Genomic DNA, 26750 nt, shown 5'->3' on the forward strand with positions numbered 1-26750 from the left:
ACAGCATCCAAAGAGAAAACAGACTCAGCACCTCAAGCAAATGAGGCCCAGCACTTCCTGTGTGAGCTTTCCATTTCCTCAGCCAAACAAAAGCCAAAGGGAGTGGGAGAGGGAGGAGGGATAAAGGGAGATGGGTCACAGAAGAGAGTTAACAGGACTGATGGCCAGGATATGGGTAAACAGGAGCTGGATGGACCATATCTAAGGGACCTGTGGTTGCGAGTTGAGGTGACCCAGGGAAGGCCCAAGCTCCAGGGACAGATGGTCTGCTTCCCCACCCCCTAAGAGGAAGGGAGGAACACTCTGTGACCCCTGTGCAGGCTCAGAAGCAGTGGCTTCAGATACTTGGAGAGCTGAGACCTTCCTTGTCAGTTTCTTTCCAAAACTGCAAATTGCCTAGTCGGCATTATAGATTAACAACAGCCTGAAAAGTTTGAGGCTGTACATGTTAACTGTTTAGGGAACACCGCCAGGAAACGGCTGCCCCTAGCCAGCAGATCAGTCCATTCCTCTGTGTGACCCCAGCTGCTTAGCTGATGGCTCATCCCTGGTTCCTAAGGCCTCAGCCTGGGGTGCATTTTGGGAACCTAGGAGGGTTCACAGGAGGATGCAGAGAACTGTCTGATGCTGTGAGCATCAGCCACACAGTTACAGAGCTAGAGCTGGGAGGGAAGGGGGAGAAAGAGGCACCCAGTTCACACAGAGAGGTCAATAAACTACTGGCCAGAAATCTCTCCTGCAGCCTTCCCTCTGTGGATCACCCATGAGTGGAGAGACTTACATGGGCAGCGCCCAGCCCAGAGAAGTACCATCGGCAGCAGCCTAGGTCTCCACACTCTGTCCTCCAGTATGTGCCCCTTCCAGAGGAGAGCACTGAAGAATGATGAAATGCTGGGCATGGATGCTCGCTCTCTCTCTCTCTCTCTCTCTCTCTCTCACACACACACACACACACACACACACACGCCCAGCACAGAGCCTGAAGGAGCTGAGTACGCTGCACTTGCCAGACACCACAAAACAAACCACAGGGCAGGGGGGCGAGAGAAAGAGAAAGGAAAAGGAGAAAGAGAGAGAAAGAGACAGAGACAGGAAGAGAGAGAAAGGTAGAGGGAGGGAGAGATGGACAATCAACAGAGTTGACCAGAGATGGGCAGCACCAACATGCACACACATCAAGAAACTATTGTGCAAACATGAACATACACACATAGTGACACTAACACAAGAAAAAAATGGGACACATAGAGAGCAGGAGTCAGCAAACTTTCTGTAAAGGGCTAGATAGTAAACATTTTGGGCTTTGCAGGCCAGAACGTCTCTATTGTAACTACTCAGCTCTTCGGCTGCACTGCGAAAGCAGCCACAGACAAAGTGTAAACAAATAAGCATGGCTGTGCTCCAGTAGGACTTCATGGACACTGAAATTTGACTTTCCTAATAATTTTCACAAGTCATGAAATACTATTCTTTTTTTTTTTTCAACCGTTTAAAAATGTAAACCATTCTTAGCTCCTGGGCCACAGTTTGCTGACCCCTGATGCAGACACACACAAACACCAGAGGCAGATAAATAAGGGGCAGGCAGGCAGGCACGCGCCAAGCCAGGCAAAGACAGGCAGGCTAGAGGTGATGCAGGCAGGGAGACACAGACGAGGCAGGCAGAGGCAGGTAGCTACAGGCAGACCCACATACACAAAAATGCCCCTTCCAGCACACAGACGCTGACTTACACATAGAGACGCAGTCACGGACAAACGCGACGCAGACAGTCAGGAACATACATACACACTCCCACAGGACACAGTCCCACACACAGAGACATGGACAGGACCAAAGCACACATGGACTGACATGGACCCAGAATCTGAGAGAGACACAGACAGACACACTGAAACAGACCCTCATGGAGACACATGAATCCCTTAAAGAGACCCCTTACACCTAAGGATAGAAAGAGACATGGACACAGACACATGTAGACACATATACACGGGCAGACATGGACGGGTACACCAAAAGACCCTCAGAGAGACCCCTAGACAGACACACACAGACCCTCACACTCAGACACAGATACCCAGACATACACAGACAACCAGAGCCAAAGGCACACACAGAGCTAGAACCTACACACAGATATGGACACAAGAAACAGCCATGCGTGTGGGGTGCTTGGGTGGCTCAACTGGTTGAGCGTCCAACTCCTGGTTTTGGCTCAGGGTCCTGGGACCAAGCTCTGAGTTGGGTTCTCCGCTCAGCAGGGAGTCTGCTTGTCTCCTCTCCCTCTGCCCCTCCCCCACTCATGCACACTCTCAAATAATTAAATCTAAAAAAAAAAGAAAGAAATAGCCATGCATGGTTACACAACTACGTAAATATACTATGCTACTGAATCAGATACTTAAAAATGGTTAAGATGACAATTTTGTTACATATATATTTTACCACAATCTGCAAAAAGAAAGAAAAAAGTCACACGAGCGTACAAACAGATCTACATAAACGCACCCAGGCAGACACACATACTCCCCAGACCAACACGCCCCACACCTAAAATGCTCTGACAGACAGCACGCTGACACACAGAGACAGGGACATGGGACACAAAGTGACTGGAAGAGAGAGGTGTGCGCATTTGCCCTCCTCACGCATTACAGTGTACGAGAGGAAGGCCCGAGCGGAGTGCTTCTGGTGGCACAAGCAGCGGCAGCACACAGCCTGACGGACGTGTGGAGCTAGACTCAAAGTGAGAGCAAGAGACCAGGCCTCCCCCTCACACAGACACATGCCCGGACAGGCAGCTGCAGACATGGGAGGCATGAAGAGCATGAAGTGAGAGCAAGAGAGCAAGAGCAAGGACAAAGAACAAAACAGAGCAAGCTACAGAGCGACAGAGGACAGACTGAGAAGAGGAGGGACAGGCTGGACAACAGGGAAAAACAGCCTAAAGCCTCAGGGCACAAGGAAGGGGTTCAAGGAAGTGAAAAGGCAAAGTTCAAATGAGGAGGGAAGAGAGGAACAAGCAGGCAGCGGTCGGGAAGAAACAAAGAGGACCAGGAGGGGAGCTGTGGCATCACAGGTGGGCCGAGGCCAGCGGTGCTGAAGGAATGAGCAGGCCGACTCACTGTGAGGGCAGGTCCAGGGATGTGGGTGGAGGATTCCAGGTGTCTGGGTAGCCGAGCATCCAGTCCGACCAGACTTTCACACTGGGAAGGAGTTCCTTCAGGTCCGGGACAAAGGAAGACACCTTGATGTCATCTTGGTCATCCTCGTCCTCAGGAGAGGACAACTGAGCTGCAGAGGCAAAGGGTGAGAACTGGGCCTAGGTCTGCTGTGGCCCACGAGGGAGGCCTGGGGCGCTGGGACGGCAGCAAGCTCTTAGGGAAGGGAGACCAAGTCCACAGGAAAGCTGGGCCCAGAAGCGGAGGACAAGTGCCAGCACCTAAGAGGATTCTGAAAAGCAGGACAAAGAGAGAACCAGTGCACTGAGTCTGCCCCTGCAGAGAGCTGTTTCTGCTCCACCGGTGGCCTGGCTGAAGTTGCCACTCCGGCCTCTAGCCCCCCCTTTAGCTTTCCTTCAGCACCGCACCGAGATGGCACCAGAGTTCCTGCCAAAGCTGCATAACCTGAATTTGACCATGAGGAAATATCAGAGAAACCCAAACTGGGGGACATTCGACCAAGTAAGTGGGCCGTATGCTTCAAAAATGTCAAGGTCATGAAAGAGAGAAAGACTTGAGAAAACCATTCAATGCCAGACTGCTGAAATTTAAAGGGACATGGCATCTAAATTGCAATGTGTGATCCTGGAGTGGGTCTTAGACCAGAAAACAACTTTTTTTAGGACAACTGGTATAAACTCAATAAAGTCTGTAGATTCAACAACAGTACTGTATCGGTGTTGGCTTCCTGATTTTGATTACTGCACTGTCATGTAAGGGAATGTCCGTGTTATTCGGAAATATTCAGTCAACTGAAAGGGCTACCATGTCTACAACTTACAATCAAATAGTTCAGAACAAAAATAATAAGCATGTGTGTGTGTACAGAAAGAGAGAGAACTTAAAGCAACTACGGTAAAATGTTAACAAATGGGGAATCCGGGTGAAGGATATGTAAGAGTTCTTTGTATTATTCTTGCAACTTCTCTATAAATTTGAAATTGTTTCAAAATAAAAAGTAACCTCAACCCTCCCTCCAAAAAAAGGCAGCTCCAGAGTCTGGAGGCATTCACAAAATTGAAGTGGCAGGGGGATAACAGAGGGGCCTCAATACTCACCAATACTGATCCAGGAGCTGAGAGAAAGGGGCAACCTTCAGCCCTACCTTACACGGCTCAGCAGTCAGGCTTACTTCTCTAAGGGCAACCTTAATGCATATGGGGGCATTGATCAACTCAAGGGCTAAAAACAGCCCATGCTCTGGTTCAGTGAGTCTTCCAAGGTGGCTGGTCCACAGTGGCTACAACACCCACCAGTACCAGACAAAGAAGGACACAGAGATAGAGCAGAGAAACCAAAATATCAATTATGAACAAGAACGGAAACACTCTTTGCTGGTTTTCTAACGTTGCAGGAACCCACAGCAGCTTATAGATACAGTAAAAATCTTAACTACTAGAGAAAAGGGGGAGGGGATAGTTCCCCCAAGAACAGAGGGCTACAGAGGTAAACAGAATGCAAAAGGAGGTGGGGCTAGTTAGGTGGGCAGACGGAAGAGGGGTTATTGGGAAGAGCAAGAATATCAAGTAGAGGGAAGAGATGCTGAGAAGGTAGGGTGGCATTTTGAGCTTGTCTGCAAAGGGCCCAGGCAGGGGAAAGGCCATCAGTCAGGGGGTCCCTCATCTGCTTACCTTTGGCAGACTCCTTAAGTAAGTAGGTGCAGCGCCGCACCAGGAGAGAAAACATGGCCAAGCCCAGCGCTGCGGCTTGCTCCTGGATCACAGAGCGACACTCCTCCGAGAAGCAGTCTGAGGAGAGGCAAATGAAACTCCATCAGTGCCCTGGGGGGTCAAGGGCTACTCTTCTCTACCTCACTAGGTGCACATCGTTGGTCATGTCACTGAGCTCCCCTTCCTCATCTAAGACTGGGGCTAAGTAGTAATATTTCCTCTCTCTTAAGCATCGCTACAAGGCTAAATGAAATAATGCACGTGAAGCATTTACCACGATGGCTGGTATATGGGTAAGCACTTGATAACATTATTATAGGGATCCCCTGTGTAAATTCTGCATCACTTCCCCAGGACCAGGTACCCCAAGGTGGACAGTTTGGGCCAGAGCTACAGGTTCTCTGTATTTAGTTGGCTACTAATAATGTGAAGCTATTATAGTAACAAGAAGTCGTATTTAATTAACTCAGTCTCTCTAACATACAGCTAGAAGGAGTACAAATATCAATTAAGATCACAAAAATACAAATTTAAGTTATCTTCTTGAGTCACTAACTTTGGTTCCATCCTTACCTTCCGTCACTCCTCCACTTACAAATAACCTATTTTCACTGAATGAGTTAATTTTACATAGGAAAATGGGCACATAATAAGCACTTAACCAGTGGTACTTCATATTTTCACAAATTCTTTCCCCTAGGGCTAAAAAACAAATCTCTGGCTCCCAATCCCAGCACCCTCTCCCTCTCACTTTCTCAGCCTAACTTCCTTCTGGCTGCAGGTCAGCGACGGGAGCCACCTTGGTGGTGGCCAGAGCTATTCTTTGGCAGAAGCTACAACATACACTCTCAACACCCTGCCTGTACCTACTCCTTGTCAGTGGCCCACCCTGATAGCCACTTAATCCAGACTTGAGAGGAATTGTGACAAACAGAAGGCAGCAGTCCAACTGCAGCCTCAGAGGAGGAGACAGACACCCAATACGCACAGGATATGGAATCAGGCGCCTGGTCACTCGCTCTGCCATCTAACCTGTTCATTCCCTCCGTAATAAAGGAGAACACTCTGAATCTCCGAGTGTTAAAAGGATAATTAGCCACATGTTTGATCTCTGTGCCTGCCTGCATGTTAACCTCAATAGTCAGAGGGAAGCCCTCTTGCCTCTCTCCTCATTGACACTAGGTCTTGTCAATGGGGCCTAACTGAAGTCTGTACTCCAGGAGATGCTACACAACCACACAGTTACTCCTAACCGCCTTGGCCACAGGAGCAAACATGACTGGAGTATATAAAGCCAGCCCCAAACCACTTTAGAGAGCTCTGGGAGTGAGAAGGAACAGGCTGCTGGTCAGAAGGTCCCAACATATGAATAGCATCAGTGTAGCAAAGTACTCGTCTGTTGTGGCTTTCTTGCCATCCTTCCAGATGCCGACTGGTCCCAAATGTCACCCTCTAACTTTCCGACTCAACTGTGGCAGGCAGTAAGGAAGTGGTAACAATCCATGTGATTAGAATAGGTCACCACTCTCATTCCTCTTCTGGTAAGGCCCTAAACCTCTGCTACAGAGACCAAGATACAAGCATCTAAGAACCAAGAGGGGAGAGAGTAGAGAGCAGGGAAGGGGAAGATGTATATGCCATCCTAAGAAAAATGGCAACTTCTCCCCTCCACCCCTTACTTTGGGCAGCATCACTCTCTGTACTGCCCCCAGCTCAGCCTAGGCCCTTGCTGAACACTGCCAGCAGCCTGCCTCTAATTAGAAACAAGGCCAGCCCAGAATGGGGGAGTAAGTCCAGAACAGAGGAAGCTAGAATAGGCTAAGGGGAGGCCACATCCTGGTAGTTGACATTACTGACCCCCTATCAACGGGGCATCTTAGGCATAAGTTATTACCTGCACACAGAAGGCCCTGAAAAGGCACAGAAGGAGGTGTCTTAGCTCAAAGAGACTGGCATTTTGAGAAGCCCAAGACTACAATAAGATACTCTTATTAACCTGGATAAGGATAAGATGTGGCAAAGGGAGATTACTTTCACCAAGCCCATTTCTATTTTTAAGACAAATGGTAATTTCAGGCTAGGCTATTTCTCAGAGTGGAAAGTTGTGACTAGGGCTCAAGAGGGAGAATGAACTGCTTAAAAACAATGACACTTGTGACCTCTGGGGAGTCCAGGTTGGCTCCTTTTTTTTTTTTTTAAGATTTTATTTGCGCGCCTGGGTGGCTCAGTCGGTTTAGCGTCTGCCTTCGGCTCAGGTCATGAGCCCCGTGTCGGGCTCCCTGCTCAGTGTAGGAGTCTGCTTGGGACTCTCTCTCCCTCTGCCCCTCCCAGACCCCCCTCCCTCCCCTTCCCCAAATAATAAAATCTTAATTTTTAAAAAAGATTTTATTTATTTATTTGACAGAGAGAGATCACATGCAGGGGGAGCTTCAGAGGGTAAGGGAGAAGCGGGCTCCTTGGGACTCGATCCCACGACCCTGAGATCATGACCTGAGCCCAAACCAAGAGTCAGACGCTTAACTGATTGCACTAGCCAGGCGCTCCCAGGTTGGCTCTTTTTTTAAGCCTCCTGCTATTAAAAAGGTCTGGGGACCAGGGAGGGTAGCAACAACTGGAGCCTCTTTGCTGTTAAGTGTGGAAAGCCTCAACTACCTCTCAGAGCAGCTCCTGAAAAGGCAGCTTCATGAATGCGCTGTTCTTAGCCATGGTTATGTCACCTTCAACCTTCACCTCTTCCTGCCTCTCCATAAAGGGCCTGACAGTACTTCCCTGCAATGGTCTGGGGGAGGCACAAACTACTGAGCTATTTCGCTCTGATCAAGCAGGTGGTAGTATCACAGCTATATGGGGGTCAGAATGCCTGGGTCTCAGTCAGTCTTCTGACCATGTCACAGAGAGTACTTTCTGGAAGGCCTGCCCTCCTCGATGGTTCAGTGCTACCACAAGCACCTACTGAACATCTATAGTGTGCCTCACCCTGTGCTGGGTATTACGGAGAACACAGCTACAAATAAAACAGTCCCTGCAACCACAGGACCTTACAACTGGGTGAAAGAAACTGCTATTTATCTAAGTAACCATGGCAACTCAAACCCAGTGCCTCCAGTGAGAACTACATTAAGTGTTACGGCATCTTCAGAGATACTCTCCACCTCACTTAGGCCTCTGTAGGCTAGAAGCCATAAGATGCCACTCCTTGAGAAGTGTTCATTCTCATACAAGTTGAGTAGGAAAACAGCATCCAGGTTCCCAGAGTCCACCCACTTTGGGGCTAGAGCTAGGAAACTGGCCCTAGTCTGACAAATGCCCATATATATCCCTGGAGTTGGGCTGGGTCAGACCAACAAATGATGTGGGGCGGGGAAGGAAAAAGCATTGTTTGCCTTGGTATTTGCCTGGGTTCCTCTGGCTTTGTGTCAGGTAGCAGGAGCCTGACATGAGCTGAGGAACTCATTAACACTGTGAAACAGCCTTTCCCCTTCTTTCCAAAAGCAGGCTTGCTCAAGGGTTTAGGGGGATGGCTTTGGCTAAGTGAGTCAGACAGAAATATTTCTTACCAAGAAAGTCACCTGAGGTCTGAACTTGATTCTGCCCTTTCCCACATGCTCTCAGATGGGCAGGTGACCAGAGCCCCCACTATTCCTATGCCCAAATACCTGCTCAGGCAGAAATATTCTTCTCACTCCTATGTAACAGGGAGACTTTCTCATTTTTCTGAGAACATATTCATGGAAAACATAAACCAACTGTCGTCAAAGTTGTATGAAATCAGGAAATGGAGCGGCCGGGAGAAGGCTGCCATGTGGCCGGATGTTATGTATTTCTAATTAGTGCTATACATCTTTCAACAGCAAGTGTCCTTCTGCTGGGAAACACAACACACTGCCCTTGTTATTGTAACTGTCAGAGAAGTGCTTAAACAGATAATCTCCAGGAAAAGTGATAAACACGTCCCCTCTCCCACCAGCGTGTGCGCAACGGTGCTGCCAAAGCAAAGCCGTGCTTGACGGCTCCAGGATGGCAAAGCATCCTCCTGCAGGAAATGGGAATGAGGCAGGAGGAGGGAGGAGGGGGGAGGGGAGGGAAGGGGAGGCAGGCCCACCTGCCTGGACCCTCTATGCCCAGCCAAGGGACAGCGGTTCAGAACCATCGCTTCTGATCAACTCCTGGGTCAGGGAGAACATTGGAGGCAACCGGTATCAGTAGGGATGAGGTTTGGCTGGTCACAGAAAAATCTGGCAGCAGTGAAACAAGCAGAGTTTCCCTGATGCAGAGAGCCAGCTTCCTGGCAAGAGGATGACAAGAGTGCTGAAGGGGAGACACAGGATGGATGACACAGGTCTGGTACCCTGACAGCAGTGGAGGGTTTCAGGCACTGGTGGAGTCCACTAGCCATCCCAGGAGAGAGAACCAACTATTTGCTCAGCTGCTTCACTAATAGCTGGAGAAAAATGCAGGCAAGACCACTTTATTCACTGACTCCCTCCCCACCAGCTCCTCCCAAAGACAGGAAATGAATGGTCAGTCACCTCCAAACTAACACCACCTGGAGGCGATTTGTTGGCTCTTATCTTTCAGACATAAGGCTGCTTTTCTCATGAGTCAGTCACCAGTCAGACACAGGGCTGGCACAGTTCCTGAGCAGCCCACCAAAACCTCCTTGTCTACAGGAAGTGGGCAGTGAGAGCATCTTTCGACTGCTGCTGTTCGAGCTACGGAGTTCCCTGTGGCAGTTGCTGATTGAAGGTGGGGTGGAAGAGGCAGTCATTGTATAGAAACCAGATAAAATCCCAGAGCAAAAGCAGAGATGTCCAGGCCATCAGGGCATCATTTTATTCCCTGAGAAGTAAAATGAATGAGTCAGAAAAACCAGGCACCAACAGACCCAAGCAAAATATTCACGCATAATGGCAGAGCATAGGTTGACCCGAGGCTGGCCATGAACAACATATTCCCAAATGGTACAGCTGCAACAAAACCAAGGAACATGGAAGGCAGTGATTCCTCCCTAAGAGGCCCTCCTGGCATGCCTGCTACCGCTTTTGGATTTTGTAGGCTGTAAAACCCTGACTTCTTTTAGTGGGTAGACGGAGGGCAAAGGAAATCCCAACCTCCTAACAAAGTGACTTCTCCCATTAGTCCCAAAGTTATTTATTCAGCCCAGTGGTGGAGGATAAAAAGAAAATAGGATCCAGCCATAAGAAGATGATAATCTAATGAGGAAGACAGGAAGAATACACAGACCCAAATAACTATAATTCAAGGAAGATGGAAGTAAGATGCTTTCTTTCATTTCCAGCTAGGGTATAGCAGAGAAGGTTTCACGGAAGAGAGCACTTCTGAGCAAGGGTGCAAAAAATGAACAAAGATGGAATTGGGAGGATGACAGACAGACCGCACGTTACTGAGGAGGCATGCAGGTAGGGGCACACCAAGCACCCTCCCACACGGCAAACGATGCACTCAGTGTGCCACAGGATGGGGACCACAAAGCACCGGGCCTGTGAGGCCACAGCAAGAAACACAGACCTGACCTGGCACGGGGTGAGAAGGGCACCCGCTCGAGGTTTCCGAATGAAGCACAGGTGAGTATTTTCTGAAGATTAAACATTTAGGACGGATTAGGGTAGCTGGGAAAATGTAAAAGGAAGGGAGACTTATTGGGAAGCCAAGAAGGCATGAAGTTCTTTGAACCGAGAGAAATTATATGTAGTGCACTTCGTTAACTTTATAAAGCTAAGTAAATGTAACATCTTGCTTATAGGCACTAGAAGAGGGAATGGACAGGAGTGTACGGATGTGAGAAATGCTGCAGAAAGAAAATCAAGAACGGTGGAAATGATGTGTGGGAGGGAAGGGATTCACTGGAAGGGGCCAAGGACCCCTACTAATAATCTCGACAGGTTCCAGAGGATGCTGAGACCTCAAAGAGGGTAACACCTACCAAAGGAGGTCCAGGAAAGGGGCAGAAGTTTGGGACTGCAGAACACCTGGAGGGAGGGAGGTATGCATCAAGGAGTCCCTAGGCTCCGGTCCACTTGGCTCTGAGCCAGTCCTGTCTTTCCAGAACAAAGACACTTCAGGGGGTCAGAAATACTTGAGGAAGACCTTGCATAAGGAGGCCTGGGAAGTCTGAACTGGCTCTCCCTGTGGAAGCCATTAGATATTCAGCACTTCATTTGTTTCCAATTCTTGTATGAGTGCAGCTCCAGGCTGTGGGGTGAGAGGCTCCTCTCTGACGTAATCAGGAAGCAGCTGCAAAATTAAGGAATCCCTCATGACATCATAAAAAGGGTCGATGGTTTACTGGGGAAAGTATAAAAATTAATTACATATTCCCACATGAATCCCTTCCCCTAAATCTGTACACACTCCCTCCCACCCCCACACATTCTCTCATCAACAACATCCCAAAGCCACCTCCCTGAGCAGGGTACAAAAGGGCAAACAAAACCCAGGAAGACAAAGTTTTTTGATGCACCCACTGTCTGCCCCATACATTTGGAACTTAACAAGTGACAGTTTGTCCTGCAATTTTTATACATATAGCATGCTTCCCTAACAAAATTATAAGCCCCTTGAGGACAACAGCTTTGTCAGGACTTCACATCCTTGAAAATTAGCACCATGACGGGGTTCAGGACATGTGTGCTGTTCACAACAGTAGGTACACTATGCCTCTCATTTGTGAATCCTAACCATAAACGACATGATTCCACTGTGGCCTGAAATAATAGCTAAGATATACTTAGACCTGTGTCAGGCACACACACACACACAGAGAGAGAGAGAGAGAGAGAGAGAGAGAGTGTGTGTGTGTGTGTGTGTGTGTGTGTGTGTGTGTGTGTAAAATCTCAAAACTTTACACAAGATTTGCCCAGGAGGTATTATTTTCCCTCTCTGACAGTTGAGGAAACAAGGAAGTTAAATGACTTGCCCAACGTCACAAAGCCAGTGTCAGAGCTGGGATTTGAATTTAAGTCTGTTCGCTCTTGTACCCATGCTGTTTCCATAGCTGGTTGTCACATGCCTATGATTCAAGCTGCAAGCTACACTTCCTCCTCTCCCCTTTCTACGAATATGAAAACCTTAGACTCTCCATAGTTCTGCACAAAAAGCTCTAAGGTAACAACTATGTGGAATCTAAAATTATGGGGCACCTGGGTGGTTCAGTCGTTATGCGTCCACCTTCGGCTCAGGTCATGATCCCAGGGTCCTGGGATCAAGCCCCACATTGGGCTCCCTGCTCAGTGGGAAGCCTGCTTTTCCCTCTCCCACTCCCCCTGCTTGTGTTCCCTCTCTTACTGTGTCTCTCTCTGTCAAATAAATAAATAAAATCTTAAAATAAATAAATAAATAGATAGATAATAAAAACACTATACCACTTATAATAACACCAAAAAAAACAAAATACTTACATATAAAATATTAGCTATTTTATTTTATTTATTTTTTTAAGGATTTTATTTATTTGACAGAGAGAGAGACAGCGAGAGAGGGAACATAAGCAGGGGAGTGGGAAAGGGAGAAGCAGGCTTCCTGCCCGATGCAGGGCTTGATCCCAGGACCCTGAGATCATGACCTGAGCCAAAGGCAGTCACTTAACCGACTGAGCCACCCAGGTGCCCCAATATTAGCTATTTTAAATATTAAATCTAACAAAATATGTACAGGATCTCTTTGCTGAAAATTACAAAATACTGATGAAGGAAATCAAAGAAGACCTAAATAACCGGAGAGATTTACCATGTTCATAAGTTGGAAGACTCAACACTGCAGAGATGTCAATTCTCCCCACATAGATCTATAGGTTTAATGCAATTACCATCAAAATCTCAGCCAAGTTTCTTGTAGACAAAGACAAGCTTATTCTAAAATTTATATGGAAAGGCAAAGGGCCTAGGATGGCCAAAACCATTCTGAAAAAGAACAAAGTGGGAGGACTCATTCTTCCTCATGTTAAGTCAAAGAAAGGAGAGCCTTTTCAATGAATCGTGCTAGAACAATTAGACTTCAACAGGCCAAAAAGTGAACCCTGACCTAAGTCTCACACCTTACACAAAAATTAAGTGACAATGGATCAAAGACTTAGATGTAAAAACATAAGACCATAAAACTTTTAGAAAAAAACTGAAATCCTCAGGACCTAGGGCAAAGAGAAGAATTTTTGCACTTAATGCCAAAAGCACAATCTACAAAAAGTTAAAATGAGATACTGAAACCTCTGCAAAAAACTGTAAGAGGATGAAAAAGCAAATTACAGACTGGGACCATATATCTGTAAACTACAAAGGACTGGCATTTAGATGATATAAAGAACTCTCAAAACTCAACGGTGAGAAAACAATCTAATTAGAAAATGGACAAAAGACACAAGCAGACATTTCACCAAAAAAAGGTATATAGATGAAATACAAGCACATGAAAAGATGTTCAGTATCGTTAGTCACTAGGGAAATGAAACCTAAACGTACAACGAGACATCACTACACATCTATCAGAATGGCTAAAATGACAAACAGTAATGACACCAACAAGCTGGTGAGGAGGCAGAGGAACGGGATCATACATCCCTAGCTGACTGGAATGTAAAAATGGCACAGCCATTCTGGAAAATAGTTTGGCAGTTTCTTCTAAAGCTAAAAATGTACTTATGATTCAGCAATTATCCTGGGCATTTATCGCATGAAATGAAAACTTATGTTTGCACAAAAATCTGTACACAAATGTTCACGGCCACTTTATTCACAACAGCCTGAACTGGAAAAAACCAAATGTCCTTCCACTGTCTGTGGAACATCCACACAGCACAGAATACTACTCAGCCATAAAAAGAAAAGTGATGTATACAACAACTTGGATAGACCATCAGGAAATTATGTGGAGCAAAAAAAGCCAATTTCAAGAGATTACATACTCTATGATGCCATTTATAAAATATTCTTGAAATAATGTAATTATAGAGACAGAGAACAGGGGTTAAGATTTGGGGAAAGAAGGGGACAGGGGTATTTCTAAAGAGGTAACCTTAGGGAGCTTTGCAGTGATGGGACAGTTCCGCACCTTAACTGTGTAGCAGTTACAAGAAGCTACCTGTGTGATAAAATTGCACAGAACCGTACATACACACAAACACAAATGTGCAACTGGCGAATATATAACTGTGTAAATGCATAACTGGTGAAATCTGAGTAAAGTCTGTGGATTGTACCAATGTCAATTTCATGGCATTGATATTGCACTAAAGTCATACAAGATCCTAACATTAGGGAAGGAGGGGTGAAGGGTGCACAGGACCTCTCTGTACATTTTTTTTACAACGTCCTGTGAATCTATAATTATTTCAAAATATAAAGTTTAAAACCAGTAAACAGACCCCAAAAAGATCTAACCTAGGATTCCAGAAACATTTCTGTTTTACGAAGAACAGGACATTTCCCCAATTAGCTGATTATTCTGCACAGATGCTGCAGCCCCTCATTCTCATCTTGTGTTGCCTGGCCTGAGCTACAGTGGCTCTTTATCTAGACTGAGCAAGAAACTGCCAGGGGCAACCAAAAGGAAAATAAGAAAAAAGACAGGAAAGTTCACTGAAGACAGAATTTCTGTCTAAAGAATAAGGAGTAAAGCAAGAGAACTTCATTATCAAGGCTATGACTCATTGGGTCCGTAAAATCCATGTCAAGCACCACAAAGTGGAGGTGATGAGAACGTGAAGGAAGATGACAAGAAGAACAAATTGCAGAAGCTAAGGTGAACTGTTTAAACATGTTCTTGCTGCTCAAAAAATAAGGGAAGGTATAAATCTCAAATCAGTGGTATGTGTGATCTTTAAACAAGGACAGTCGGGGGAAAAATTACTTAAAACATGTTGCTTAGCATTGTTTTCTTCATAAATGAAACTGCTTATGCATTTTCAGTGTGCAATGCTTTGGACCATTAATTAGATGAATATTAAGAAGTCTTCTTTTAATTGGCAATATTAGCCTCAATACCATGTGGAAACTGTCTGTCAACAAATCTGTAGACCAAACTTCAAAAAAAAATTTTTTTTTCATCAAAACAAACCATACACACACACACACACACACACGTCTTCAAAAGACAAAAATGAAAAAGAGAAGCCAGAGAGAAAATTTTCTCCCTGGGAGAAAATATTTGTAAAACACCTATCTGACAAAGGACTCATATCTAGAACATATAAAGAATTCTTTCAACCTAATAATAAACAAAAAATGAGCAAAGAAGATATATGGATGGCAAATAAGTGCGTGCTCATCATGCACTTCTGATAAAATGCTCAACGTTATTGATCATTAGGGAAATCAAAACCACAAACACAACTCCATACTCACTAGGATGGCTGTAACCAAAAAAAGAACAAGTGTTGCTGAGGACGTGGAGTACGGGGAGCTCATACACACTACTTTGGAAATATAAAATGATACAGCCACTTTGGAAAACAATTGGGAAATTTATTAAAGAGTTAAAACAAAATAAAACTTAATTTAAAACATTCATTTACCAAACGACCTGGCTATACCACTTCTAGGAATTTACTTAAGAGAAATGAAAGCAGTAGGGGGGTGAGGGGATGGGTTAGCCTGGTGATGGGTATTAAAGAGGGCACGTACCGAATGGAGCACTGGGTGTTATACGCAAACAATGAATCATGGAACACTACATCAAAAACTGATGATGTAATGTATGGTGATTAACATAACATAATAAGATAAAAGAAAATAACCAGGAACATAAAAAAGAGAGAGAGAGAGAGAGAGAGAGAGAAATGAAAGCATATGTCCACACAAAGATTTACACTTGAATGTTTGCAGCAGTTTTATTCCATAACAGCCCCAACCTGGAAAAAACCCAAATGTCCATCAACAAGAGAATGGATAAACAAATTGTGGTATATCCATACAATGGAAGACTACTCAGCAACAAAAAGGAACAAACGACTGAATCATTCAACAACATGGATAAATGTCAAAATCATTACTGTGGAATAAAGAAGACAGGCCAAAAGACAAAGACAGAGAGAAAGGAAATATTGTCGAATTCTAGAAAATACAAACTCTTTTACAGTGACAGAGAGCAGTTCAGTGGTTGCCTGGGGATTGGAAGGAAAGGTTAGGGAAGAAGGGATTACAAAGGGGCACAAGTATTAGTTCTGAGTGAAGGATATGTTCACTATCTTGACCATGGTGAAGGTTTCACAAATGTATACATATGTCAAAATTCATCAAATTGTACAGTCTACATATGTATAGTCTGATAAACATCAATTAGATCTCAATAAAACTCTTAAGATTTTTTTAAAAATATAGGAATGACATTAAAAGGCCATTAGTCTGACTCATCATTTAAGATTTTAAAGATTCATAACTTAGAGGCTGATTTGATAAAAAAAAATTTTTTTTTAGATTTTACTTATTTATTTGAGAGAGAGAGAGGGAGAGATAGTGAGAGAGAGCACAACTGGGGAGGAGAGGGAGAAGCAGGCTCCCCGCATAGCAAGGAGCCTGATGAGGAACTCGATCCCAGGACCCCGGGATCATGACCTGAGCCGAGGGCAGACGCTTAACTGACTGAGCCACTCAGGCGCCCGAGGCTGATTTGATAAAGCTGGACATCTACTGAGTGCCTAGTACACAATTTGACACTCAGAAAAACCTTGCAAACTAGCAATAATTGCAGTTTACAGACAAAGAAACTGAGCCTCAGAGAGGGTAAATTAACTTTCTTCATCAAGGTCGCACAGCTGATAAATGGCTGGATAGAGAGTTCAAACCTTTGATCCGGTTGATTCCAAAGCTCTTTATACCATTACAACACAACTGCTACCTTCTGAAGGTGAGAAAATGATCTCCAGAAGTGCTAGGCTTTCTGAAGAGGACAGCTTGGCTTACCCTCCTCCTTTATATGAAGCTCTAGGGCCAAGAAGTATCCTGGGGACTCTATCAAAACATCTTGGCAAGATAGCAAACCATTTCTATTCTCTACAATGAAAAATGAAAGCACTCCTAAACGAGTGCTTCATTTTTTCCAGAGAATACCCATGTTAGAAATGGTACACTTATAGATTTCCTGGAAAAGGAAGTAAGGCAGGCAGGTAGGCAGGCAAGGAAGGAGGGGGGGAGAGAGAGATAGAGGTGGTCGGGGGAGAGAGAAGGAGGAAGAAGGGCAGGCAGGCAACCAGTCAAAACACACTCTGGCCATTTCCACTTTAGTTGTGTCTCTGGATTGATATTTTTGTCACTCAGAATTTCCTGCCTGATTCCAGGGTTATACAAATACATGGCCCCTCTTGGGCAAGAAGAGCTGCTAGGCAGAATGGCATGCAGGTACCAGCTAGGTCCCTCAGGGATGGGGCCCAGAGAAGAGGGCCTGCCATTCCAGCATCTCATCTGGAAGTAAATCTTGAAGGACAGAGTTTCTGTTTCTACACTGCTTACCAGAGGTTCTGCAAGGCTTGCCTCTCTCACAATATTTGGGGGAAGCAAAGAGGAGTAAAAAAAGAGTAGCAGCTTCTTAATTACATCAGGCAGGTAAGTGTCCCTATGGAATTCTATCAGGAGAACTGGGGTGTCTTGTGTCAGAAATTATTTAGGGTTGTGGTGGAGAAGAAAAGTGAAGGAGGCTTCCTAAAAAGTCATACCCATGAGCCAATCTAGAAAGAAACTTTTGCTGCAGCAGTGAGAAGGAATTAATACAGCCACAACCCTTCTGATGGAGTAGACAGGTTTGGCAGCTGATTTAGAAAAACAGCTTGAAACCCATCCTTGTTGGTATGAAGCTTGGGAGCACTTTGGGACTAAAGTAAAAGTTAATGAGAGATAATGCCTGCAGACAACCTGATTCAGAGAAAGCTCCTTTGATATGGCAGGCAGAAGGGCAGGGAAGTGCTCAGCTTCCATTTTAACAGATTAACTCAATTTCTTTTCGTTTTATGGCTTCCTGAAGCATTTTTTAAAAAACAGTATGACAGAGTTTGCAAACAATGCCAAAATAAGGCAATTCTGAGACAGGCAGGACACAGAGGTACCAGGATAGGAAGGATCTCTTGGACTCCTTCCGAGAAGCTTACAGAATGCAAAGATTCAAGCCATCACACAAATCTTGAGGAGTCAGTACTAAAAAATGAGGCCAATGATAAGACACAATTCTTGGGTGAATTCCTTGTGAATATCCAAATCTGCACATTCATCCTGCTCCTACTCCAGCAACTCACTCTAAAAAGTTCCTCAAAGCTTTATAATCCAAGATCAATGCCCAACTAGATCGAGTAAGCAATGACTTCATCCAACCCCATCCCCCGTGGACCATGTAGTTTTTTGGGTTTTTTTAAGATTTTATTTATTTATTTGGCAGACACTTAACGACTGAGCCACCCAGGCGTTTTAAAACAGAAAAGAGGTCAGCAGAATACTAGCTAAATAAAACAGTTATGCCAAGGAAAGGTAGCACCTGATGAAGGTGACTAGAAATCCAATGAGGCATCAGCTAGTCCTCTGACTTAGAAGCCCTAGAAAGGACATCCTTTTTAGCAACAGCCCTTCCAAATTTGTAATCAGTTGGCTGATTGGTTGTCAACAATATAAACTCAAACCCACAAACATTATTTTAAACTAAATTTAATTGTTTTGTTATATTTATTCTTTTTTTTTAAGATTTTATTTTATTTATTTGACAGAGAGAGACACAGCGAGAGACAGAACACAAGCAGGGGGAGCGGGAGAGGGAGAAGCAGGCTTCCCGCGGAACAGGGAGCCCGGTGCGGGGCTCAATCCCAGGACCCTGGGATCATGACCTGAGCCGAAGGCAGACGCTTAACGATTGAGCCACCCAGGAGCCCCTGTATTTATTCTTTTATACCTCATCCCACAAAAGACTTGTGACAACTTAGGGCAAAATCACCTACAATTAAATACCATTAAAGTAGATGTAGAAAATTAGGATGAAGAAAAGGAAAATACAAATATGTCAATCATGTGCCATGAATGAACTTAAAATTTACCTCTGAATTTTCCTGGCAGCCAAAGCAAAAATGGAAACCAACAATTGTATAGTTGTCATTATTGGAAAAGAATAAATATATCAGTTACTCAGGGGAAAAAATCTTTTCTCAGCACTGAGTTCTAAAATCATTTTTAAATTTTTTTTTTTTTAAGATTTTATTTAGTTATTTGACAGAGAGAGACACAGTGAGAGCTGGAACACAAGCAGGGGGAGTGGGAGAGGGAGAAGCAGGCTTCCTGCAGAGGAAGGAGCCCGATGTGGGGCTCGATCCCAGGACCCTGGGGTCATGACCTGAGCTGAAGGCAGACGCTTAACGACTGAGCCACCCAGGCGCCCCTAAAATCATTTTTTTAACGTGGACTCTATGCAAGGGATACTGTATGAAAAAAATGAAAAATAATCTTGAAAGGGCTTTACAGCATGTGGCTTTATACTACATACTGTTAAAAGTTACCCAAGAAAAATTATCCTGAAGTTATTTGTATGGTGAGACAAAACACATTAAGTATCACAATCTAACAATGTTTTTCCAAAAACATAGATATAGGAGTATTTATATACTGATAGGTATACAGTGCCTTAAGAAGATCTTTAAAAGGGGCGCCTGGGTGGCTCAGTTGGTTAAGCGACTGCCTTCGGCTCAGGTCATGATCCTGGAGTCCCAGGATCAAGTCCCGCATTGGGCTCCCTGCTGAGCAGGGAGTCTGCTTCTCTCTCTGACCCTCCCCCCTCTCATGCTCTATCTCATTCTCTCTCTCAAATAAAAAAAAAAAAGAAAATCTTTAAAACTAAGTTAAAATAGTAACTAAGTTAGGAGTGGATGATTCTTATTTCAAAAGGATCCATGCAGGGTTTTCTTTAAGCAAAAGACTCCTGATGTCCAGTGCATTTGTTTGCCCAACATTTAGTCTGTGACAGAAAGACTGTGAGAGTAAGAGAAACCCAAGTGCAAGTGCTATATGCAGGTGATGACTAAAAACTGAAATATTCTAAAATCTTAAAGAAAAACCCTAGATGAATGAGAAAGTGATGTATGATACACGCTACAAAAGATTCTTGTTTTAAAGGACCGAATGACAATTTTAAAAGTATATATGCTACTAAAAATAAATGTACATATAATATACATAATATAATTTAAAATATAAATATATGTAATTATGTAGATATAAACATAGATACATAGATACTAAAGGGAAACTGTCTAATTTGTAAAATTCAATTTCTGTACATTTTGGGGCTATTTCCAAAACAAAAAGTTCAACAGCATGCTATGAAGCAGAGAGATTTAAAAGCTAAATTTAATATCTGAACACTGGTACAGAGAACAAAGCTCTATAACTCTGGGATTAGCACTCCCTGCCAAACAGGTTTTTTTCCCATAGTATAAACTCATGTTATTTTTTTTGTATTATGTTCAGTTAGCCACTGTATAGTACATCATTAGTTTTTGATGTAGTGTTCAATGATTCATTAGTTGTGTATAACACCCAGTGCACATCACAACCTGTTGCCAAACAGTTTTTAAGCACCAATTCAACTTTATTTTCTTGTGAGATTTCCTACATTTGGAGTACAGAATTGACCTGCTTCTACCTAGCTGAAAAGGGCTTATTTATAGATTTATTTATAGACCACTGCCTTACTTCTTAAAAAGGGCCTACTAAAGATTAAAGGAGAAATAAATGAAATAGAGAACAGAAAAACAAGTGAAAAGATTGACCAAACTAAGAGTTGTTTCATTGAAAAGATAAAAAAAAAAAATGAAAAAACCCTTAGCTAGCTTAACCAAAGAAAAAAGATAAAGGACCCAAATCAACAAAATCATAAATAAAAAAGAGACATTACATTGATACCACAGAAATTCAAAGGATTTATAAGAGGTCATCTGCTAACAAACTGGACAGCCTAGAAGAAATGGAAAAATTCTTAGAAACATACAACTTACCAAGACCAAATCAGAAAGAGATAGAAAATCTGAATAGACTAATTACTAGCAAGGAGACTGAATCAGTAATCAAAACCTCCCAGCAAAGATAAGCCCAGGACCACATCACTTCACTGGTGAATTTTACCAAACATTTACAGAAATTAACACCAATCCTTCTTCAAACTGTTTCAAAAAAAAAACCAAAGAGGAGGGAACACTTCCAAACCCATTTTACGAGGCCAGCATTACCCTGATACCAAAACCAGAAAACTACAGGCCAATATCTCCAATGAATACAAATGCAAAAATTCTCAATAAAATACTAGCAGCATACTAAAAGGATTATTCACCATGATCAAGTGGGATTTATCCTTGGGATGCAAGGATGGTTCAACATACGCAAATCAATCAATGTGATACATCACATTAATAGAATGAAAAAGAATCATGTGATTATCTCAATAGATGGAGAAAGAGCATTCAACAAAATTCAATATTCAGTTATGATAAAAATTCTTAATAAATTAGGCATAGAATTCTGGAACATATCTCGACATAATAAAGGCCCTATACGACAAGCCCACCACTCAGTGCTAAAAGGATGAAAGCTTTTCCTCTCAGATCAAGAACAAGACAAGGGTGCCCACTCTCACCCTCCTACTCAACAGAGAGTACTAGAAATCCTACCTAGAACAATTAGGCAAGAAAAGGAAATACAAAGTATCAGAATTGGAAAGGAAGAAGTAAAAGTGTCTCTATTTGTAGACAACATGATTTTCGATATAGAAAATCCTAAAGACCCAACCAAAAAATTAGATCTTATCAATGAATTCAGTAAAATTGCAGGATACAAAATTAACATATAAAAATTAGTAGCAAAAAAAAAATCAGTAGCATTTTTTAAATTATTTTATTTATTTTTTTGAGAGAGAGAGTACAAGAAAGTGGAGAGGCAAAGGAAGAAGCAGACTCCCCGCTGAGGGGGAAGCCCGATTTGGGGCTCAATCCTGGGACTCTGGGATCATAACCTGAGCCAAAGGCAGACATTCAATCTACTGAGTCACCCAAGCACCCCTCAGTAGCATTTCTACAATACAAACAACAACACTTCTGAAAAATAAAAAATTAATTGATCCCATTTATAATAGCATGAACACAATAAAATACTTAGGAATAAATTTAAAGAAGTGAAAGATCTCTATACTGAAAACTATAAGAAAATGATGAAAGAAATAAAAGACAAAAAATAGAAAGGTATGCTGCGCTCATGGGTTGGAAGAATTAATATTGTTAAAATGTCACTACTACCAAAAGCCATCTATAGATTCAATGCACTCCTTATCAAGATTCCACTGGCATTTTTTAGACAAGTAGAAAAAAAAATGCCTAAAACTTATATGGAACCACAAAGGACCCCAAATTGTCAAAGAAATACAGAGAAAAAAAGAACAAAGCAGGAATTATCACACTTCCTGATTTTAAGTATACTATAAAGCTACAGTCATCAACACAGTATGGTACTGGCATAAAAGTAGATGAATAGACCAATGAAACAGAATTGAGAGCCCAGAAATAAACCCAAGCATATATGGTCAACTAATATTTGACAAGAAAGCCAAAACTACCCAATGGAAAAAAGACAGTCTCTTCAATAAATGGTGCTGAGAAAATTGGATATTCACATATAAAGGAATGAAACTAGACCCATATCTTTGCACCACTCATAAAATTAACTCAAAATGGATTAAAGACCAAAAAAAAAAAAAAAAAGGATTAAAGGCTTAAATGTAAGACCTGATACCATGGAACCCCTGGAAGAAAACACAGGAACAAAGATCCCTGATGTGGGGTTTGGTAATAATTTTTTGGATATGACACCTAAAGCACAGCAACAAAAGCAAAAATAAACAATTACATCAAATTAAAAAGCTTCTGCATTGCGAAAGAAATCATCCACAAAGTGAAAAGACAACCTATGGAATGAAAAATAAAATTTGCAAACCATAGATCTGATAAGGGATTAATATCCAAAACATAGAAAAAAATTCATACAAAAATAAATAAATAAAATTAAAAAAATAATTCATACCACCCAATAGCAAAAAAATAAAGTAACTAAGAAATGGGCAAAGGACCTCAATAGACATTTCTTCAAAGAAGATATATGAAAGGCCAACAGGCTCATGAAAAGATGCTCTACATCACTAGTCATTAGGGAAATGCAAATTAAAACCACGAGATATCACCTCATGCCCATCAGAATGGTGAACATCAAAAAGACCAGATACAACAAATGCTGATGTGAATGTGGAGGAAAGGGAGCCCTTATGCACCACTGTGGGGGTGGGGGGGATTGTAAATTGATGCAAACACTATGGAAACCAGTTTGGAAGATCCTCAAAAAATTAAAAGTAGAACTACCATATGATCCAGCAATTTCACCTCTGGGAATATTGCATATCCATGGGTAATGAAAATACTAACTCAAAAAGATACCTGCATCCCCATGTTCACTGCAGCATTATTAACAGTAGTCAAGACACGGAAACAACCTAAGTAAGTGTCCATCAATGGATGAACAGATAAAGAAGTTGTAGTGTGTGTGTGTATAAAATGGAATATTATTCAGCATAAAAAAAGAGAAATAGGAAATCCTACCATTTGCAACATGGATGGACCTGGAAAGGCATTATGATAAGTAAAATAAATCAGAGAAAGACAAATACTGTACAATTTCACTTTTATGTGGAAGCTAAAAAAAAAAATCCAAAAAGAAACAACAAAAAACATCATAACAAGCGCACAGAAAAAAGATGAGACTTGTGGCTACCAGAGGTGAGGCACTGGGGAGCGGGCAGGGGGGGGATGGAGAAGGTGGTCAAAAGGTAAAAACTTTCAGTTGTGAGATAAATAAGTACTAGGGATGTTATGTACAACCTAATGACTGTAACTAACACTGTCGTATGATTTTATAGAAAAGTCGTTAAGAGAATAAATCCTAAAGTTCTCATCACAAGGATACATTTATTTTTCTTTTATTCTTTTTTTCTTATTGCATGTTTATGAGAAGACGGATGTCAGCTGAACCTATTATAGTGATCATTTCACAATACCTGTAAATCAGACCATCATGCTGTATACTTTAAACTTATGCAGTGATGTATATGAATTATTTCTCAATAAAACTGGAAAAAAATTAAAAAGGGAGGGGCACACCAAAAGACAGTGAATGACAGGAGCCAAGAAGAAATAAAATGGCAAACCTGCCTCTGTGGCCCCAAATGGCCATTCTCCCACCCTTACTCTCCGAAGTCCACTTTTCTCCTCCCCATTATCGAAGTCCTTTCTTCAAGTTCTTTTCTCCCTCCCAGCCTCCTCCATCTTCTCTCCAGACATTTTTTGTTACCACTTCTCCTCCCTCTCCCTGCAACACCTTGCTCAGCCTTGCTGTGCTCACAGCCCTGTGCTGCCTGGGGACAGGGTGAGAGACAACATCCTTCACTGGTTCTGTCGCAAATATCAATCTGCCTTCTCAGCCCCACAAGTCCCAAAGATCAGGAACTAAATGGGAGATTCCATGAAAAGGGAAATTCTGGAACTAAGAATCAAACTACACAAACAAGAGAGTCTCCTTCAGAGCCCAGCTGAACTTCTGAAGACTGCCAATCAGCAGAAAGAGAGCACAGACCAGTTCATCTTCAACCAGTTGACACTTGGTGTTCTGGAGGTATGGAAACCATTGCATGAGTTACAGCCATGGAGCCCATCCCAAAACCATTTCCCTCTGTCCTCAGAGTGTGCTGGTGATTCCTGACCTGCCCTGCCCTTCCAGGAGAAGATTTCCAGTTCACCCGTAGGACAAAGGCCCTCAATAAGCATCTTTCTACTCTTTCCCTGTCACCCCTCCCACCAACAGTCCCTCCCCTGCCATCTCTGTTCCCTCTCACATTGTCACCATCTTCTCTTTTCATTCTACTTATCCCCTCTTTAGGCCAAGTCAGGAATCTAGAGAAATGCAATTCAGTTGTTTCTCAGGGTCAGAGGACATGCAGAGTCTGCCTCTGAATTAGCTTCCAATACAGGGGTCCTGGGGCCAGTTATGCATTCTGGTATTTCTTATACAGCTTTCCGAAAAAATAAACGCAAGATGCAACCCTCCCCTCCTTCTCCCCCCCAAAAGGAAACCTGTACCATGCTGCCTGATAGGCCTCTTCTTCTATCTATAACACACAATGGGCACATGGCTCGGAGCTGTCCTAGCACAGGATGCACAATCCATCAAGCTTCCCTCACTGGCTGGAAATCCCACTAAGGCAGAATCTACAATACAGACTCGTAACTCCCAAGCACTTACCACAGGGCCTAATGATCAGAGATAATCTGTTCTAGGTAGTAGTACATCAGTAAGTCCTGGATTAATTCATTTCCTTATTCACACAGTCAGCCTTTACTAAGTGGCTACTATATGCAAGGCCCTGTGTTAGGCATTTTGCTTTCAGAGATGAATCAGACATGAACTGGACCCCCAAGGAGCTGAAATATAATAGGATTCACGCATGTAGTTAACTATAAATCAAAAAAGAAAGTGAAAAATATCTCAAGACGTAAAGCTAATGTATGAAATGATATGAATGAGGAAATTCACTGTTACATAGTTTGGACAGGAAAAGCCTGCAAACAACCTAAATGTCCATTAATAGAGAATTTCTTAAATTATAGGACATACATACAATGGAAGAGAGAGTCACTGAAAAGGGTGAGATAAATCTATTGGTAAAGATGCATTACACAAAAATTATATAATAATTAATTTGCCAGGAAGGGGAGAAAGTAGAACAGCAAGAAATATGCAGAAGGAAGCAGAGGAGAAGAAAATGGCTTTCCTGGTTCCAATCCCTTCTGTTGGCCTAGCTATATCACTGTCCTCAAGCTCCTTGTGATATATTCCTTGTTTAAGCTATTTCAAGATGGTTTTTGTTATTTTCAAACACTCCTAACATATAGGGTAAAGAAGAAAAAAAAATAAAAAGTGGGGTTGGCATTTGTCAAAATTCATCAAACTGAACACTTAAAATCTGTGCATTATTGCTCTATGGGAATTATACCTCAACTTAAAAATAGAAACAGTGAGGGGCACCTGGGTGGCTCAGCCGTTGAGCGTCTGCCTTCAGCTCGGGTCGTGATCCCGGGGTCCTGGGATCGAGCCCCGCACCGGGCTCCCCGCTCCGTGGGAGGCCCGCTTCTCCCTCTCCCACTCCCCCTGCTTGTGTGCCCTCTCTCGCTGTCTGTCTGTCAAATAAATAAAATCTTAAAAAACAAAAAAGAAATAGAAGCAGTCTCCCAACTACCAGGAGTGTTGGCAGCAGATCTCAATTGATCCCTCTCCCCAGCTTGCTCTCAGCTGAAGAAAAGCAGTTCCCCAATGTCACTCCCCCTTCCCATGGGTAACTCCTATCCATTCACCGGTTGGTGGAGGGGGTATAAAAGGGTAGAAAGGTCCAGCCCCTTTGGTCCAACTGGGGCTACTCTGCAGAGCTCCTTATAGGACTGGCTAAAACCTTTGTCACAGGTGTAGGTGTTGTGCAGTTCAACTCCTCCCTGTGCTCTATCCTGCTTCTTCCATCACCCTCAAGGTCCTGACCCTGAGAGCATTCCCCAGCCAGCTTTCTGGGGATGCAAATCTCATCTCAAGAGTTTGCTTCCTGGGAAACCTGACTTGCAACACATGAAAAACAGGATGAATAAATTTTTAATAAGCCTGAGATTCCGGGTGATAATGCCCAAGAGGGTAGAAATGTGGGCTAAAGCTCAGGAAAAAGATCTGGGCAGGAAAGAGATCTGGGAGCAATCCACTGGGAGGTGACAAGTAAAATCCTGAGATCTTACAATACACGCATAGGGAAA

General features: G+C 43.1%; 1 protein-coding gene across 4 annotated transcripts in view; it reads right to left on the reverse strand.

The window, feature by feature from the left end:
• The window catches only part of SMG6 (SMG6 nonsense mediated mRNA decay factor), a 227848-nt gene that overhangs the window by 123584 nt on the left and 77514 nt on the right, over positions 1-26750 (reverse strand). For all 4 annotated transcript variants that reach the window (XM_028109088.2, XM_028109089.2, XM_028109091.2 and 1 more), the window contains exons 11-12: positions 4856-4972; positions 3129-3297 (exon numbers count right to left, since the gene is read on the reverse strand). In XM_028109088.2, coding sequence (XP_027964889.1) covers positions 3129-3297; positions 4856-4972 — 286 coding nt within the window. The remainder of the gene's footprint in view (positions 1-3128; positions 3298-4855; positions 4973-26750) is intronic.

This window comes from Eumetopias jubatus, unplaced genomic scaffold, assembly GCF_037043125.1.
Source record: "Eumetopias jubatus isolate StellerSeaLion01/CBP00866 unplaced genomic scaffold, mEumJub1_p1.0 scaffold_10, whole genome shotgun sequence".
Taxonomy (NCBI): Eukaryota; Metazoa; Chordata; class Mammalia; order Carnivora; family Otariidae; genus Eumetopias; species Eumetopias jubatus.